Below are 18,984 nucleotides of genomic sequence, written 5' to 3'. Positions count from 1 at the left end.
TACAGTTCAAAAGCATCGATTCTTTGGCGCTCAGCTTTCTTTATAGTCCAACTCTCACATCCATACATGACTACTGGAAAAACCATAATTTTGATTAGGTGGACCTTTGTTGGCAAAGTAATGCCTCTACTTTTAAATATACTGTCTAGGTTGGTCATAACTTTTCTTTCAAGGAGTAAGCCTGGTCTGTCAGTTTACAAAGACCAAGCTATCTCTAGTAGAAGAGCCAGCCAGCCATTTGAAAAGAACTCAGCCATGTAAAAATCCAAGACCCTGGATTTTGATTATGGCCTTCCACTGCATCTGCCACATGACATTGAGCCAAATACTTTCTTGTGACCAGAATAAGTTCCTCCTTTAAAATTCTACCCCTTCTTTTGTGGCATGTATCACATTCTTCCATTATTTTCATTTATTTGTGCTCAGATTAGGCCATTTATTCAGGAAACATAAATTATCAGCAAAGATAAGTGAGATATGGAGAATCCAATACAATATCTTTTTAAATGAAAGAAATGCAAAAGATAATGAAGAAATTTGCAACATAAGTAGAGAAGGGAGAAATGCTATATAGGAGCAAAGTTTTGTATACTACTGAAATTAAGATGGTAATTATAATCACTAGTATAATCACTAGGAAGACAACTCAAAAATATATAGTAAAAGGGAATTAAAATGGTACTCTAGAAAATATATCTATTTGACATGAAAGAAGGCAGTAATGGAGAAACTGAGGACTAAAAATAGACATACGGGGGAATAATAATGAAATGGCAGAAGTCCTTCTTATCAATAATTATATTAAATATATATGGATTAAACTCTGCCCAATTAAAAAGCAGAGATTGGCAGAAATGACTTTTTAAAAATATGACCCAAATATATCCTATCTATAAGATGTCCTTTAGATTTAAAGACACAAATAGGTTGATGGTAAAAAGATGGGGAAAGATATTCCATTCATCGTAACCAAAAGAGAGCTTGAGTGGGTATATTAGCACTGGACAAAATAGACTTTAAGACAAAAATTGTTATGAGTGACTAAGAAGGACATTATATAATGATAAAAAAGTCAGTCCATAAGAAGATATAGCAGTTGTTAAATATATGCACATAACAGAGCCTTAAAATATATGAAGGAAAAATTGACAGAATTGAAGGAAGAAATAGTTCAACAGTAATAGTTGGACACTTTAATACCACGTTTTTAATAATGGATAGAACAACGGGACAGAAGATCAGCAAGGAAATAGAAAACTTGAACAATACCATAAACCAATTAGAGCAAACAGGCATCTATAGAACACTCCACTCAACAGTAGTAAATACACATTCTTCTCAAATGCACATGGAACAGTCTCTGGGATAGAGCATATGTTAAGCTACAAAGCAAATGTCAAATAAAAGATTGAAGTCACATAAAGCAGGGGTCCCCAACCTCTTGTCGGTGAACCAGTACCTGTCCATGTCCTGTTAGGAACCAGGCCCCACAGCAGGAGGTGAGCAAGGGCAAGCAAGCAAAGCTTCATCTGCTGCTCCTCATCATTCCCATCACTTGTATTACCATCTGAACCGCTTCTCTCCTCTGCCCCCATCCTTGGAAAAATTCTCTTCTACAGAAGTGGTCCCTAGCTCCAAAAAGGTTAGGAACCACTGATACAAAGCATGTCCTCTGATCACAGTGGGATGAAATAAGAAATCAATAACAGAAGGAAATTCACAGCAGCAAACAGGGAAACTCACAAATATGTGAAAAGGAAGAAAGAGAAATTAGAGACCAGCTGATCCTACAATCCCATGGAAATACCAGGGACTCTAACTAGCCAAAACAGTCTTGGGAAAAGAAGAACAAAGTTGGAAGACTCACACTCCTTGATTTCAAAAATTTTACAAAGCTACAGCAATCAATGTAGTATTGGCATAAGGATAGATATGCAGATCAGTGGACTATTATACAGAGACCAGAAATAAACCAGTACCTCTGTGGTCAATTGATAGTTGACGAAGGTGCTAAGACCACTCAACAGGAAAATAATGTAGTTTTTTCAAACAGATGATGTAGGGTCAAATGGATATCCACATGTAAGAAGATGAAGTTGGACTCCTTCCTCATATCATGTAAAAAAAATTAATTCAAAATGGACCAAAGACCTAAATATTCTTGGAAAGAGTTTTTGGAAAGAAAGAGTCTTGGAAAGAAACATAGGTATAAATTTTTGTGACCCTGTATTGGACGATGTTTTTTAAAATTATGATGCCAAAAACCACATAGCAACAGAAGAAAAAAATAATCAATCTTAAAAACTTGTGTTTGTCAAAGCACACTGTCAAGAAAATAAAGCTTTGACCCATAGAATAGGAGAAAATATTTGCAAATCATACATCTGACAAAGGTTTAGTATCTTATAAAGAAAGCTGAGTGCCGAAGAATTGACGCTTTTGAACTGTGGTGTTGGAAAAGGCTCTTGAGAGTCCCTTGGACTGCAAGGAGATCCAATCAGTCTATCCTAAAGGAAATCAGTCCTGAATATTCATTGGAAGGACTGATGCTGAAGCTGAAACTGCAATACTTTGGGCACCTGCTGAGAACTGACTCGTTGGAAAAGACCCTGATGCTGGGAATGATTGAAGGCAGGAGAAGGGGACGACAGAAGATGAGGTGGTTGGATGGCTCCACCCACTCGATGGACATGAGTTTGACTAAGCTCTGGGAGTTTGTGATGGACAGGGAAGCCTGGCATGCTGCAGTCCATGGGGTCGCAAAGAGTCAGACACTACTGAGCGATTGAACTGAACTGATATAAAAAAATCTTACAACTCAATAATAAAAATTTAAAAATAGGCAAAGGTTGCACAACATTAAAAATGTACTAAATGCTACTGAATTATATGTTTTAAGATGACTAATAGTCCATTTTATTACATATGAATTTTAAAAAATAGGTCAAGATTTGAATAAACAATTCTCTGAAAAAGATAAAATAATGGCCAATATATAGCTGAAAAGATACTCAACATCATAAGTCATTAGGGAAATGCAAATCAAAACCACAATTAGATACCATTTCATACTCTTTGGTATGACTATCATAATTTTTTTTTTAAAGAGGAAAATAGCAAGTGTTGGCAATGATGTAGGGAAATTAGAACCCTTGTTTGGTGGGAATGTAGATTATTGTAACCACTACAGGAAACAACTTGGCAGTTCCTCAAAAGTAAAACATAGAGTTACTATGTGACTGAGCAACCCCATTCCTACTAGAAAAATCCCAAGAAAATTGAAAACACACACACACACACTTATACATATATATACACACACACATATAATGTACACAGACGTTCATAACAACAATCATGAGAGACAAAAAGTAGAAATAATTCAAATGTAATTGACAAACAGATAAACAAAATGTGGTATATCCATATAGTGGAATATTACTTGGCCATAAGCAGGAATGAAGTGCTGATTTTGTTATATGAACCCTAAAAGCATTATTCTAGGTGAAAGAAGCCAGTCACAAAAGACCACATATGGTAAGGTCCCATTTATGTCCAAAATAGGCAAATCCATGGAGACAGCTAGCAGCCTAGTGGTTTCCAGAAAATGAGGGGAGGGGAAATGGGGAATAAATGCTAATGGGTTTGGGGTTTCTTTGGGGGGTGATGGAAATGTTCTGGGTTTAGTTATTAGTATGGCACAATTCGAGGTTATGTGGCAACTTTACCTAGAGGTCCAGTGGTTAGGGATGTGGTGCTTTCGCTACTGAGGGCCCAGGTTCAATCCCTGGTCAGGGAACTCATATCCCACAGGCTGTGCAGGGCGGCCAAACAGAAACAGGTTACGTGGCAACTCTGGAAAGCAGACGCACCCCACCCCCGCACCCCCGTGTGTGGTTGCTGTTTGTTGTGGCTTGTTATTGTTTGCTTGGTTAGTGATTTTTCTCAACTTTTTTTGGTAAAGTCTGTATTTTCTGTTGTGTGTGGCTCACCCAAGTCTGTGTCTGTTAGCTTGGTGGTCGGTTTGTGTTGCAGTAGAGTTCCTTGAATGCCTAGAGCAAAAGCAAAACAAGACAAAACTCTCCCAGGCTTTGCAGACTGGCTCTGCCGGGGCACTGCTCCAAGCTTTACCAGTCTGTTTACAACTCTGTCAGAATTCTTGCCGCTTCTCCTCTGCCTGAAGGCTACCAGAGGTGAAGGCTCAGCATCTTCTCAAGTGTTTTATGGAGCACACATCCAGCCCTGGGTGTGTGAATTGTCTTCTTGATTCCGCAGGATCCTTGCGAGCTTTGAAAAGCCCTTCCCAACTCACCTTGTCCCCCTATATCTTCCTTCCTGGCCTCTTCCTGCCCAGCCTTTCCCTTCTGTCTATTGTTCATCCCTGTGCTATCCCTTGCCCCAGGCTGCTGCGTCCAATACTTGGGCCTTTAAGAGCTTTCGGCAGTAGCATCCTGGAAGCTTCCCACCAAGCCTGGAACGCCTCCAAGTCAGGCAAAACAAAGGCAAGCCTTTGTGCCAGACAGGTCAGAATCCACAGCCACAATTTCTAACAAATAAAGTCCTTATTGCTCCCTCTGTCCTCATGACGACCATGGGTCTGTAGTTTAAGGAATAGTTGGCAGGTGATTTAAAATGCCGCAGTGCTCTCTGCCCATAAAGCAAATGCTTCTTTCTTTACCAGGCTTTCCCCTGCTTGTTATAAGTTTTTAACTAGACTCCAGAGTTCTATAAAAATTGATTTAGACAGTGTTTACGAGTTCATTCACGGTTTTTCTAGAAGGATAGTTCCCTGGAGTTCTTTTATTCCACCGTTTTCAGTGCCATTACTCGTATCAACATTGTGAATACACACTAAAAACAAAACATTTTGAAAAGGTCAAAATGCTGGCTTTTATGGTTTTTTAATTTTGTCTCAATAAAAAAGATAGTGACAAGTTAATTTAAGATATTCCAGGTTCATAGAATGGCCTTAAAAGGCTTTTAGAGCCAGACATTAAGATGGGAAGACATTAAGATACCTTCACTGAGCAAAAAAGTGGGAAACCACCGAACAGTAGAGTGATCCATACTCAGATCAAGGGAAGATGAAAACCACCCACTGGTAAACATCTGGAATAGAGTCACATCTTGAGTCCCAGCCCAAAACTGCTGGATTGTTAGGCGGCCTTGGTCCACCAGGGAAGCTCATCAGTTAGCTGTTGCCGTATAACAAACAACCTAAGTAGCTAAAAACAACCATTTTACTGCTCACAATTCTATGGGTCAAAAACTGGACAGGATCCAGAAGAACTGAAATCAAGACTTCAAAGAGATATTGGTGCTCTGTTGTTGATTGCAGCACTGTTGGCAGCAGTCAAGATGTGGGAACGACCCAAATGTCCGTTGATAAATGAAGAAAGAAAATGTGGTATATACTGCAGTGGAATGTGGGATGTTGTTGTTTAGCTGCTAAGTCGTATCTGACTCTTTGCAACTCCATGCGTGGACTGTAGCCCACCAGACTCCTCTGTCCATGGGATTTCTCAGGCAAGAATACTGGAATAGGTTGCCATTTCGTCCTCCAGGGGATCTTCCTGACCCGGGGATCAAACCCACATCTCCTGCATTGGCAGGCAGATTCTTTACTACTGAGTCGCCAGGGAAGCCCACAATGGAATATTACCCAGCCTTAAAAAAAGAAGGAAATCCTGTAGTATGCCACCACATGGGTTAACCTTGAGGACATTATACAAACTGAAGTAAGTGCTAGACTAAATGTGCCTTCTACCCTAATTCATTTGTGGAAGTCATAATTCCCAATGTGATGGTGTTTGGAGATGGGGACTTTGGGAGGCAATTACAAGAATGGGGCATCCATAAATGGGATTAGTGCCATTATAAGAAAGACAAGACAGAGTTAGTTCTCTTTCTCTACCATGTGAGGACATAGCAAGAAGGTGTCCATCTGCAAGCCAGGAAAAGGGCTTTCACCAGGAATAGAATCACCCAGCACCTTAATCCTGGACCTCTTAGCCTCCAGATCTGTGAGAAATAGTGGCCACTCAGTCTGTCACATTTGTTACAGCAGCCCAAATTGACTGAGGCAATCAGCCAGTTACAGAAAAACAGATACTGCATGATTCTACTTATATGGGGTATCTTAAACAGTCAAACTCATAGAATCAGGAGCTTTACAGGTGCTAGTGGTAAAGAACCCACCTGCTAACACAGGAGACATAAGAGAGGGGTTCGATTCCTGGGAAGATCCCCTGGAGGAGGAAATGGCAACCCACTCCAGTATCCTTGCTTGGAGAATCCCACGGACAAAGGAGCCTGACAGGTCACAATCCATGTGGTCGCAAAGAGTCGGACACAACTGAAGTGTCTTAGCACACACACGCATTGGGGAGTGAGTTTATAATACCTTAGGTAAAGGACCAGGTTATCATCTTATTTCTATAAAATATATTAACATTTCTATTGACATCTAAATTTATGGACAGAAAATTTTTTTTACAAAAACCAAAACATTTGCAGTAACCGTCTATGATTTTTTTAATCTTCTTGCATTATTGTTCTTTTCATTTATATTTCCTAATTATTCTATAGTGAATATATATTTGGTTATAACTGTATAAAGTTTTCTTTAAAAAAATGTCATCCTAACAAATCTGAACCTCATTCTTTTTTTTTTTTTAATTTTATTTTATTTTTAAACTTTACATAATTGTATTAGTTTTGCCAAATATCAAAATGAATCCGCCACGGGTATACATGTGTTCCCCATCCTGAACCCTCCTCCCTCCTCCCTCCCCATTCCATCCCTCTGGGTCGTCCCAGTGCACCAGCCCCAAGCATCCAGTATCGTGCATCAAACCTGGACTGGCAACCTCATTCTTAAGGTGACATAAATTAGATTTTTATAAATTAAATAATTAAAAGTGTCATCAGCAACTTTGCCAGTTAAAAGATTCTCACTGAAACCCCTCTGGGAAGAGGAAGACTCCATTGATTAGATGGTGAACATATCCCTGCCTGTGTTTTTCCTGTAAATTCTGACTTCTGTGCCAGCCTATGCCAAGTCAATATAGTAAGGGGACTGGGAGAGCAGACTTAGGCCTTATCAGATCCTTGGGGTCAGTGGGCAGAAGTTGGTGCTTTCTGGTAGTGTCCAGTTCCAGGCCATGTTCTCTAAACTAGCAAGGCAGCCAGATTAAACTCGGGCAGAAAAATTCCAGTAGAGGGTCTGGGGAGGCGTGGTTTTGTAATGAAGGTTGTTTTTCTGATCTTGTTTTGGAACAGCAGACAGTTGGGTTCAAACTGTTTGAACAGTTTGTGTCCTAGGTCCCCTTGGCTTAGGCCCAGCTCATTCATGTCTGCTTCTGTGAACTTTCCTTACAGGAAAACTTGATCGGCGCTCTCTTAGCAATTTTCGGGCACCTTGTGGTCAGCATTGCACTGAATCTCCAGGTATGTTTCCATCACCAGCACTGCCTGGTGCAGAGATGTAGCCAGAGTCGGGTTATCCGGGGCAGGCGCGTCTGCCTCCTCCCAGTGGGATGTTGCCCCCCATCCTGGGGTTGGGACAATACCTGGTGGATTGTTCCAGGATTCTCTCTTGGTTCTATGCCCCCACTTCATCCCCCATCACCCCTCAACTATGAAGACAGTGCTCTCTGTTATTTAGAAGTCTCTAGATGGGGTGGGGAGTGCCCTGGAACAGCTGCTGTGGACGCCCTGCCCCACATGCCCTCGGCCTAGTTGAGACCCCAGGCAGCTGTGGTTTGGAGTGAGCTCAGAGCACCGTGGGAATGACCCCCACTGGCTGCAGGTGCAGCTAGACAACCAGCTGTGTGTGTTGGGTGCTGGTGTGGTTGTTAATGCCCCAGGGCAGCCTTCAACCCATGGGGGTTGGGATTCAATGGATAAATACCCCCAGCCCCCCGTCCTTGGGTTGGATGGTTCTGAGGAGTGTTCACCGGGTCTCTTAAAGGGTCCTCAGTGGAATTGGTCCCCAGTTGCCTTAAGCACTAACTCAACCTCTAGTGTACCCGTCAATGACCTTTTTCCCTAGCCTGTCTCGCTTTCCACCTCCCTGATTTTGCTTCCTGGAATCACCTCCCAAATCTATGCCCTGCTTCCTAGTCCTTGTTTCAAGGACTGCTTCTGGGAAGCCCAGCATAAGGCTCGACACCTGAGACCTCCCTGGGGGTCCAGTGGCTAAGCTCCATGCTCCCAATGCAGGGGGCCCGGGTTCAGTCCTTGGTCAGGGAACTAGACCCCACATGTTACAACTAAAGATTCCACATGCCACAACTTAAAAAGTAAGAAAAAAAAAAAGACTGGACGCCTGGAAGCCGGACAAATACAGCACATTGACTAATCCTTTCCCTTCACGCTGCCCCCAGCTTCAGCGAGCAAGCTGCTCTGCCTCTGTAGAGCGGGCACATGAATACTCTGCTTCCACGTGTGCACACGTGTGTTTCTGAGGCTGCGTGGTCTCCTGGCTCCTCGTCTGACTCCCTCTCCTCCCTCTGCACACCAGCTCCTCTGCTTCCGTATCTGCTTCTACACAACCCCGCACCATGATCCAACCCACGTGGCAGACTTGAGCCTCTGAGTCAGCATGCCTTTGGGGCTTTCCTTAGTCACTGCCTCAGGGTCTGTGTCCCAAGTTCACATTTCCAGAACTAGGAACACTGTCCCTGCTTGGGCCAAGTGTCCACCCAAGGGAGGGGAAGACCCTCTAACACTCACAGTCTGCCCAGCAGCGCTGTGGGCATTTCTCCAAAAAGGAGTGTATCCAGGTGGGCACCCTGAACACGGGGACTTCTGAGCCTTGCAGTTAGAGGGTCAACCCGAGGGCCAGGCTAAAGTGGGGGTCCATAGGTCATGGCTCTCACCCCAGATTGCCCATTGCCTGTGATGTACATCAGAAATGCACATTTCCAGGCCTTGCCCACACCTCCCCTCTGAGGATGAGGCCCAGACACATGTATTTTTTTAAAGCTTCCTGGAGAATGTAAAGCCTTGCAGCCAGTTTGAGAGCTCTTGTCTCAGTGTTTACGCTTCTCTGAGGGAGGACTCAGAAAAATCTGACAATCTCCCCCAAGTTATTTTTAAGAGTGGGGGGGAGGGTTGTGGATTTAGGGTTCATGTGCTGTAGCATCTTTTCCCCAGAGATCTGGACGAATCGTGTTCTTTCTTGGACTTCTAGAAGTACTGCCACATCCGCCTCGCAGGCTCCAAGGACCCTCGGGCCTATTTCAAGACCAAGACATGGTGGCTGGGCCTGTTCCTGATGCTTCTGGGCGAGCTGGGCGTGTTTGCCTCCTACGCCTTTGCGCCCCTCTCTCTGATCGTACCCCTCAGCGCTGTCTCTGTGATAGGTAAGACCCAGCTCCCGCCCCACCCTCCCCTGGGACTCGCCCACCTCTGTGATCAGTGTCACTGCCAGGATCAAAGAGACCCGTTCAACAAGCCAGCTTTTGCTTTGCCAATAAAACCTAACACTTACAAAGGGCTTCGCACACAGCAGCCCCTACTCTAAGCACTTACAGATACTAATTCTCCTGGCAGCCTTCTGAGAGAGACACTGTTATTATTCTCATTTTACAGATGAGGAAACTGAGGCACAGAGTAGTGAAGCTGCTTTTCCCAAATCACACAGCTAGTAAGGAGCAGGGCTGGGATGCACACCAGGCTATTTGCCTCCTGAATCTGTTTAAGATTCAGAACGTTTATCAGAGTTGCTTGTTATTTCTACTGCAGAAGGAAGATTAACCTTGACCAGTTCATCCTAACACCGTGAAAATAAACTAAGCTTTCATAGAATTCAGATATCTCACACCATGTGAGCCAGCAGAGAAGCCCCTGTAAGAAATGCATATTCAGCTTATTCGCTGATCTTTTTACATCAACCGATATCATTTTAAAAACATCAACTTTCTCATCTGCCATTTTTTCTGTAATTTTTGTAATCACTAAACCAGTGTTTCAGAATGTTTAAACCATCTAGAAGACAAAGGAGTTTTGATGTTCATGAGGTCAAAAATAAAATAGAATTAGAAAAAATTCTTTTTTTGTTAAATAAAAGATTTTAGTACATTAGTGGACAATAGTTTTTTGTACATAGGAGCAAGATCAATGAACTTGATTTGAAATATTTCCTTTCATCTTACTGGCGAAGATTGCAGTGCTGAGAAGCTCTTCCCTGCTCTTAAAGGAGAAAATCATATTTTGAGTCTTAATCCTCCTGGAATTAAGAGGCCCTTTTAAGAGGGCCAGCAGGGATGGTATATGCCTGGCAATTATGGCTCCTCCTGTACCCAAGGCAGACATCACTAATCAATCATAGCCTTCCTTCCTCATGAGCCTGGATGGGCCCTCAGAATCCTCAGGGCTTCAGGCAGTCATTACCAATTACCAGGAGTTGACAAAGGAGTGGAAACTTATTTCCTTTCCCTCATCCTATTTATTGAAAGCCCCTCTTTCTTGACCAGGGTGGGTAAACAGGCAGCCTACAAGATGACCAAGATCTTCAGGCATGCCATGTTCTTACCCACACAATATTGTTTCAAAATATCATTTGAGTGCCTTTCACTGAGGCAAGTTGTCTACCATAGTCTTGACTTCTCCCTCCTGTCTTACATCTGGTCCATGTTGCACACCTGTGTTGTTGCTCATCCCAACAGGGTTTTAATAAATTTGTCCTCTATGCATTGCTGATCTGTCCAAAGGGCTCTCAGAACCTTTATTCACAAAGAGGAATATGTGACTGAATGACAGGTGCTTTAAATACTAGCCTTTAAAGTTTAATAAGGATCAAGTAACCAAATTCTTTAAAATAGAGCAAATTATAATGATGGAACTTCAGGGATCAGCCCTTGGAAATTACGGAGATCTTAGAGCTTCTTAGTCACCCAGAAAAAAATAACATTAAAAATAAATAAATATTAAAATAATAACCACCATTTGTTGGTTACCTATTACATATTAGTCACTGTTCCAGATGCTTTAATAATAATAATAGCTCAGTTATCGATCACAAACTGAGTGATAAATAATTTGCATGTGTTATCTCATTTAATTGACCCTATAACTCTGTGTGCTCAGTCGCTTAGTTGTGTCCAACTCTTTGCAACCCCATGGACTATAGCTTGCCAGGCTCCTCTGTCCATGAAATTTTTCCAGGCAAGAATACTGGACTGGGTTGCCATTTCCTTCTCCAGGGAGAAGTAGGTATTTTCAGTAATGTGCTGATAAACTAACTTGAGAGAGAGAAAATGAAAGAAGAGAGAAGGTGGAAGGAGGTAGGGAAAGGAAAGAAAAGTAAGAAAGAAAAGGAAGACCTGATTTGTAGTGTTTCTGGTATAAATACTCACACTGTGGCTGATTCCGAGCTACTCATGGTTTCCTGACTACTAACGTTCAGCCCGCTGGTGCAGGCTGAATCCAGCGCACGGTTTCAGTGACTAGGAAATGAATTCTCAGGTGAAGTGACCTACCCAGAAAACGCAGCCAGAAGAGGCAGACCTAAGACAGTAATCCAGGGCTATTCACAATCAATGCCAGCCTCCTCTTTTAGGACAGTCATGAGGAAGTCTGAATACGTCTGCAAGCTTGGAAGAGTCAGGAAGAGAAAAGAACCAGGGGGAAACATCAGAGGTGGACATTGCCATGAAGGAGCAGGACCCCTGGGCTCCAGCAGTCCTAGGAAAGTCCAAGCCTTTCCTTGCCAGCTGAGGGATTCCTTTCCCTGTTTTTCACATGGAATCATAATAGTGCCCACCCAAAGAGTGAATGTGCCAGAAAGAACTTGTGTGAGTTTCTGGTCACACAGCAAATAGTCAACCCCCGGTGCTCCTGGCCTTGTAGGAAATCCTCAGAGAAGCTCAGAGAGGAGCCTCTGTTTTGAAGATGGACATTACAAGGGACTGAGCTCTTGGGGGCATGAGTGAGAGCTTAGGAAGTACCAAGCTCCAGTGCAAATGAGCCAACCCAGAGGGCGTGGGTGAAGGGACGCGCATTTGACTGACGGGAGCTTCAGTTCTTTTCTTCTGCTGTTCTTTCCTTACAGCCAGCGCCATCATAGGAATCATATTCATCAAAGAAAAATGGAAACCCAAAGACTTCCTGAGTAAGTTTGATGGTTTGAGCCCACGTTCGTAGTTTTATTCTTGTGTCTTTTTTCAGTATAAATCCAGCTCCTCCCAATCTAGAGATCATCTGTCTCCTTCTCCTCCGTGTGGTTCTATATCCCACCCTCAGCAGGCTACTGAGGGCTGGGTTTTTTAATCAGTGGTTCCCAAACCGGGCTATCCACCAGAACCATCTGTGAGACTTTTTAAAATGGGCTTTCATTCATTGCATATAATCAGTATTTATTGAACATCTATTGTTGGGATTTTTGTAGGCCCAGTAAAAGGCTCCCTCTTTCCCTGAGTTTTAAAGCAATGGGAACTAAACAAGGAAGCCAAACAGGAGATCAGAAGTTACGCCTTATTACTAACGACAGTTAGGTTAGAACGTGTGGCCCCATGAACTTGTTTCCATTCTCCTCCAGTGTGCCCCAGCCCCCACCTAGACCTTAGGCCAGCCTCCCAAGGAAATATTTAGGTTTACAGAATGGAACACTTATCCAGAATTCCTGCCGTACATTCATATCCTGTGGCAGAGAAAGGAGAAAAAAGAACAAAACCCGAGTGTTTAAATTCTTTTCATAGATTATCTCCATTCAGTTGAGAAATGTGGACCAATGGGGCAAGAAGCAGAAGTGTGGGTCCATTGGAGGCCCCTCCACATAGAAACCCAAGGGGTGGGGAAGAAGTTACCTACTAAGTTCCACCCTCTGCTGTGGGTGCTGAGGATATAGCAGTAGGACAGATGGAGGTTACAATCTAATGTATATATTACATATATGTGTGTGCGTGCAGACATGCTGAGTCGCTTCAGTCGTGTCCGACTCTTGGACCCTATGGACTGTAGCCCGCCAGGCTCCTCAGTCCATGGGGTTCTCCAAGCAAGAATATTGGAGTGGGTTGCCATGCCCTTCTCCTTCCCAGCCCTGGGATCAAACCTGAGGCTCCTGCATTGCAAACAATTCTTTATCGCTGAGTCAACTGGAAAAGCCCTATATATATATATATATCTGTATACATCTGTATACATGTTTATATATAATAAACAAGTGAACTATATGACTAAATCAACAAGATAATTCTGGATCTTAGTGAGTGCTTCAGAGAAAACAATGCTTTTTGGTGGGGCACTGGGAACATGGGGATACTTTTCCCAGACTGATCAGGGATAGACTCTCTGAAGAGGTGGGGCCCAGACCCAAGTAATACTGAAGAGACTACCATTGCCAAGGTCTGTGGGCACAGTGTTCCATGCAGAGGAAGCAGCAGGTGCAAAGGCCCTGAGGCTGGGATAAGTTTGGCGTATCTGGTATCAGTAAGGCCAGCACACCTGTAAGGTGATGAGTACAGGAGGAAGGAGGACATGAGAGCAAGGACGCATGAGGACTGGATGATGTAGGACCTTACAAGCCATGCTAGGAAGTGACATAATGGTAGATCCAGGCTGTATTCCCAGAGACTTTGAATCTGGGCTGAGGGCCCTAGGCATTTGCATTCTTACAAAGCTCCCCAGGATGAAGTATATTTGTCTGCAACTTGCTTTGAAATATATCCGAAAATAACCTGGCTTGAAGAATGAGTGGAGGGATGGAGAAAATGGATCGATAGCCGATAAGGCATGTATAAGAAAATGTCAATTTAGAATCTTGCTGTGGGACTATGAGTGCTTTCTATACAACTTTCAACTTTTCTGTGCGTCTGAAAGTTTCTAAATACAAAACGTTAGGGAGAAGAAGCTCCCAAGATGCTGCAGACATACAGCAGGTTTGAGAAGCACTGTTCTGAATCATTGGTGAAGAGTAAGAGCAAGACTGGAAGAGGAGGTGGAAAAAGAAAAAAATCTAACTCTGGAAAAAGCAGAACTACTGTTCAGCAAGTCTAGTCAAGGCTATCATTTTTCCAGTAGTCATGTATGGATGTGAGAGTTGGACTATAAAGAAAGCTGAGCGCTGAAGAATTGATGCTTTTGAACTGTGGTATTGGAAAAGACTCTTGAGAGTCCCTTGGACCACGAGGAGATCCAATCAGTCCATCCTAAAGGAAATCAGTCCTGAATATTCAATGGAAGGACTGATGTTGAAGCTGAAACTCCAATACTTTGGCCACCTGACGTGAAGAACTGACTCACTGGAAAAGACCTTGATGCTGGGAAAGATTGAAGGCTGGAGGAGAAGGGGATGACAGAGGATGAGATGGTTGGATGGCATCACCGACTCAATGGACATGAGTTTGAGTAAACTCCGTCAGTTGGTGATGGACAGGGAAGCCTGGTGTGCTGCAGTCCATGGGGTTGCAAAGAGTCAGACACAACTGAGCAACTGAACTGAGCAGAACTGAACTCTTCAGCAAATAAACCACGCTGCAAAGACTCAGAATGATTTATAGTAATTCTGAGAAGGAGAGGGATGGGGCTGGGCTGATTCAGAGACCAGTGTAAAGGTTTATGTCCCTTCCAGGGTCATTCTAGGTGGTCCTGGAATGAGCAGCACACCCTATGTGAATTGGAAAAAGATGCCCCTCTGGCCATCTGTAGTTCTGTGGGCACCTGCCTTGGTGAGCAGAGCTTGGGCTAGATTTTAGCCCTCCTCGCCGCGCTTGTGCAGTGAGCAACCTGCACAGTTGTGTGTGGCCACCCTGCTTAAAGTTCCATGAAATTCAGCAAACATTCACCCAGTGCTAGTCCTTTGCTGGACAATGCAGGCATATTGATGAGTAAGACCTGTCCCTGCCTGCAGAGAACTTAAAGAAATAGGCTTGCACAGAACTTACCCTGTTGAGTTTAACCATGGCTGCTTCATTTGAGCAATTTAATAACTAGTTTTTGGGTTTTTTTTTTTAACACCTTTTGAGGCCTAGAATGAAAATCAGTTCAGTTCAGTTCAGTTCAGTTCAGTTGCTCAGTTGTGTCCGACTCTTTGTGACCCCATGAATCGCAGCACGCCAGGCCTCCCTGTCCATCACCAACTCCCGGAGTTCACTCAAACTCATGTCCATCAAGTCGGTGATGCCATCCATCCATGTCATCCTCTGTCATCCCCTTCTCCTGCCCCCAATCCCTCTCAGCATCAGAGTTTTTTCCAATGAGTCAACTCTTCGCATGAGGTGGCCAAAGTATTGGAGTTTCAGCTTTAGCATCAGTCCTTCCAATGAACACCCAGGACTGATCTCCTTTAGGATGGACTGATTGGATCTCCTTGCAGTCCAAGGCACTCTCAAGAGTCTTCTCCAACACCACAGTTCAAAAGCATCAATTCTTCGGTCTCAGCTTTCTTCAAAGTCCAAATCTCACATCCATACATGACCACTGGAAAAACCATAGCCTTGACCAGACAGGCCTTTGTTGGCAAAGTAATATCTCTGCTTTTGAATATGCTGTCTAGGTTGGTCATAACTTTCCTTCCAAGGAGTAAGCATTGAAAATAAAGGACATTTAATGTGGTATCACATTTCCTAGATACGGTAGAATGGAACTGCTGCTGCTGCTGCTAAGTCGCTTCAGTCGTGTCCGACTCTGTGCAACCCCATAGACAGCAGCCCACCAGGCTCCCCCATCCCTGGGATTCTCCAGGCAAGAACACTGGAGTGGGTTGCCATTTCCTTCTCCAATGCATGAAAGTGAAAAGTGAAAGTGAAGTCGCTCAGTCGTGCCCAACTCTTCGAGACCCCATGGACTGCAGCCTACCAGGCTCCTCTGTCCATGGGGTTTTCCAGGCAAGAGTACTGGAGTGGGACGCCATCGCCTTCTCCGGGTAGAATGGAACAGGTATAGTTATTTCTATCACAAGAAAATCCAGAGGCCTGCGGTCACCATATGTGCAGCTCAGAAGTCATAGCCCTTTTCAGCTTGCCTGGAGCTGGGTTCCTTCAACCTCAGAAGCTTTTCAGCAACCCCACAGGGTTCAGCCAGAGTATGACAGGACCCTGGGGAAGAGTCAGGAGACTCTGGACCTTCACCCAGGAACATGCCTCCTGGCCACCAACAGTCTCTGACAAGTCTGCGGAGTAGTGCTGATAGTACTTAGATAGTTCCTTGGGAGTAGTTCAAATAGCCAACTGGGAGAGGATTAGACAGTTTTTTTTTAATTGTCTGTGTTCGTGCAAGATTGTGTTTGTGAGATTCTTCTGATCTTGGCCTGTGGTGGTAGTTCCTTCAGTCTCAATGCTGTATGTTGGTCTGCGTGTGAATAGGACACAATTTATCATTTCTACTGTTGACGGCATTAAGTAGTCTCCAGTCTTGGATTATAATAAATCATGTTGCCATGAAAATTTCTGTGCCTGTCATTTGGAAAACATAGGCTCTGAAGGTTTGCTTTTGAGGGTTTTATATATATATATATATATATATATATATATTTTAAATCTCACCCATCTAGCTTTAGAATGTTCCTTGTAAAATACACAGTAAACAAGAGCACAATACCAAAACAACTAGAATGAAGAAGAAAAAATATGCAGTTTTACTCATACTGTACCGGTGGGAGTGGAAGTTGGGGTGCAGCTACTTTAGAAAACCATGACAATAACTACTAAACTGAACATCGGCATGTCCTGGGACCCAGGAATTCCGCTCCTAGTTTTATGCCCAACAGAAGTACATGCATTTGTTTTCCAAATGACATGCACAGGAACGTTCATAGCAACATGATTTGTTATAACCCAAGACTGGAGACTACTTAAATGCCCACTAACAGTAGAAATGATAAATTGTGTCCTATTCACACGTAGACCACCATGCAGCAGTGAGAATGAAGGAACCATCACAGGCCAGGATACAGATGAACCTCACAAACATAATCTTGCAAGAACACAGACACGAGAAAACATCATGTATGATTGCATCGATATAAAGTTACAAACCCAGGCAAACGATCAGTGCCGGTAGAAGTCAAAGTGTTACCCTGGGGTGGAGTCTACTGATGGGAAGGGGACACAAGTGAGGATTTGGGGGCCCTGCTAACATTCCTTTTCTCCACCTGGGTGCTGGTTACATGGGTGAGTTCACTTTGTCAAAATTCATCAAGCACTTTTTTGTTATGCATGCTATACCCCATTAACATTTTGTTTCATGTTAAATGTTATTTTTTTAAACGACATTCATGGAGATATTCTTTTTTTTTTTTAAAGAAAGAAAAGCCGAAAATTCAGACAACAGCAGGTCCTCATGTGTTGCCCCAGAGGCACGTGCTGGCCTGGCCAGTGGCCGCAGTGAGCCATGCGACACCTCCTTCTCCCTGCAGGGCGCTACATCTTATCCTTCGTTGGCTGCGGTCTGGCCATCGTGGGTACCTACTTGCTGGTGACATTCGGACCCAACAGTCACGAGAAGATGACAGGCGATAACATCATCAGGCACCTCGTGAGCTGGCCTTTTCTCCTGTACATGGTATGAGAAATTCCGGTCCTTCCACCTGAGGTGCTGGGTGTGGGGATGGAGTCCTAGAAACCAAAAACCTGAATTCCCAGCAAGACGGGGTTCACGGGCATCATGCCGTATCTCACAGCACTAAACACCATGCTCGCAGGAGTATGTCGTTCCCGGTCAGGTGTTTTCTTTTTCCCTACTGTGTCCTGAGTAATGTCTAAAACTGCATGTATAATATGACAACTTGATTTTTTAGAGGTATTTGTAGGTGTACCATATCTGTAAAATACTGGACAGAAAAACAGAAACTCCATCAGTAGTTGTCTCTGGGGGATGGAATTATGCTTGTGCTTTTTATTTTGTCTTTGTCTTTACATATCGCTACATTAAATGTTTAAAACAGTTAAGGTAAGCAAAAAAAGTTAAAATTGTAAGCAGTTATTTCTTTTTGGCCAGTATCACACAGCTGATAGAAGCTGATAGAAAAACTAGAGACAATGGGAACTTTATTTCCTAAACCCCCAACCGGAGCTCAGTCCTCTGCTCCAGTTACATCCTGGTTGGGTCTATGAGTAGACTAATCAAGGAAAACATTCAAGGTATTTGATAAAGTCACTGGTATATCTCTGCTCCATGCATGGCACCATGTTAAATGTTTTTTAGTACATTATCTGTCATCAAAAATAATCAATAAGCCAAGAGTTTTATATGAGCTAGACTATGGACCATAGCCCAGGAGACCGCCTCTCAGGTCACTCTGAGGATCTGCTCTGGGGAAGCCTGGTTTTCAGCACAATTTTGTATCTTGTCAGGTCAGAGGACATTAAACAAGTCAAAGATGTGCTCTTTCAAGTTAAAAAAACAGATCAGCATGTACACAGCAAGTCCGTTTGTCCTTGGTACCTGGGGAGGGAATCTTATCATCAAAAGGGTAGCAGAAAAGAAGGCATTTGATTTTTTTTAACATAAGCATTCTTTACTTCTGGTCAATGTTCCCTTTTCTTTCATAATTAAAACAGGCATACAATGTGTATGACAAGCTGTTTTAGTTAGCATAAAATTTGAGTTAAACTGTGTATAAACCAGAATGACTTCCCCAGACCTCAGGATGTGAAAATGTGTTTCATCACCTCTCAGATTCCCTCAACAGTCCCATAACACAGGCGTTTTTCTCTCCATATTATGGACTACAAAACTGGATCTCAGGGTTCGTGAGGTTGCCCAGAGTCCCCAAGGGCAGAGCTGGACCCGAAGCCTGCCTGCCTGGCCGCGCATGTCACCACAGCCTGCTGACCATGGCATTCACTGGTCTTGCCTCAGCCGCCTGGGCCTGCTGCAGAGGCCCCAGGCGTCCTTTTCCCTCAGATTTCCCACAAATCAGAGGACTTAGGTTTCCCCAAGGTTGGGGCTGTGTCATCTCCTGACTGCCACCAGCCCCAGCATTGACCTGGTGGGCCTAGAAGAGTGTCTGCCAGGCAGAGCCAGAGACCTACCTTTTCA

The 18,984-nt window shown here is 43.6% G+C and overlaps 1 protein-coding gene across 2 annotated transcripts in view; it reads left to right on the top strand.

Moving 5' to 3' along the window:
• Positions 1-18,984, top strand: part of NIPAL3 (NIPA like domain containing 3) — a 55,310-nt gene that overhangs the window by 17,430 nt on the left and 18,896 nt on the right. The window contains exons 3-6 of one of the 2 annotated variants that reach the window (XM_055574120.1): positions 7,381-7,449; positions 9,197-9,368; positions 12,059-12,118; positions 17,360-17,505. In XM_055574120.1, coding sequence (XP_055430095.1) covers positions 7,381-7,449; positions 9,197-9,368; positions 12,059-12,118; positions 17,360-17,505 — 447 coding nt within the window. Of the gene's footprint in view, positions 1-7,380; positions 7,450-9,196; positions 9,369-12,058; positions 12,119-17,359; positions 17,506-18,984 lie in introns of those variants that run through there. The other variant, XM_055574121.1, reaches the window with a different exon arrangement.

This window comes from Bubalus kerabau, chromosome 3 (genome assembly GCF_029407905.1).
Source record: "Bubalus kerabau isolate K-KA32 ecotype Philippines breed swamp buffalo chromosome 3, PCC_UOA_SB_1v2, whole genome shotgun sequence".
Taxonomy (NCBI): Eukaryota; Metazoa; Chordata; class Mammalia; order Artiodactyla; family Bovidae; genus Bubalus; species Bubalus kerabau.
The sequence above is the reverse complement of the archived record's forward strand: the minus strand, read 5'-3'. Positions and strand labels throughout refer to the sequence as shown.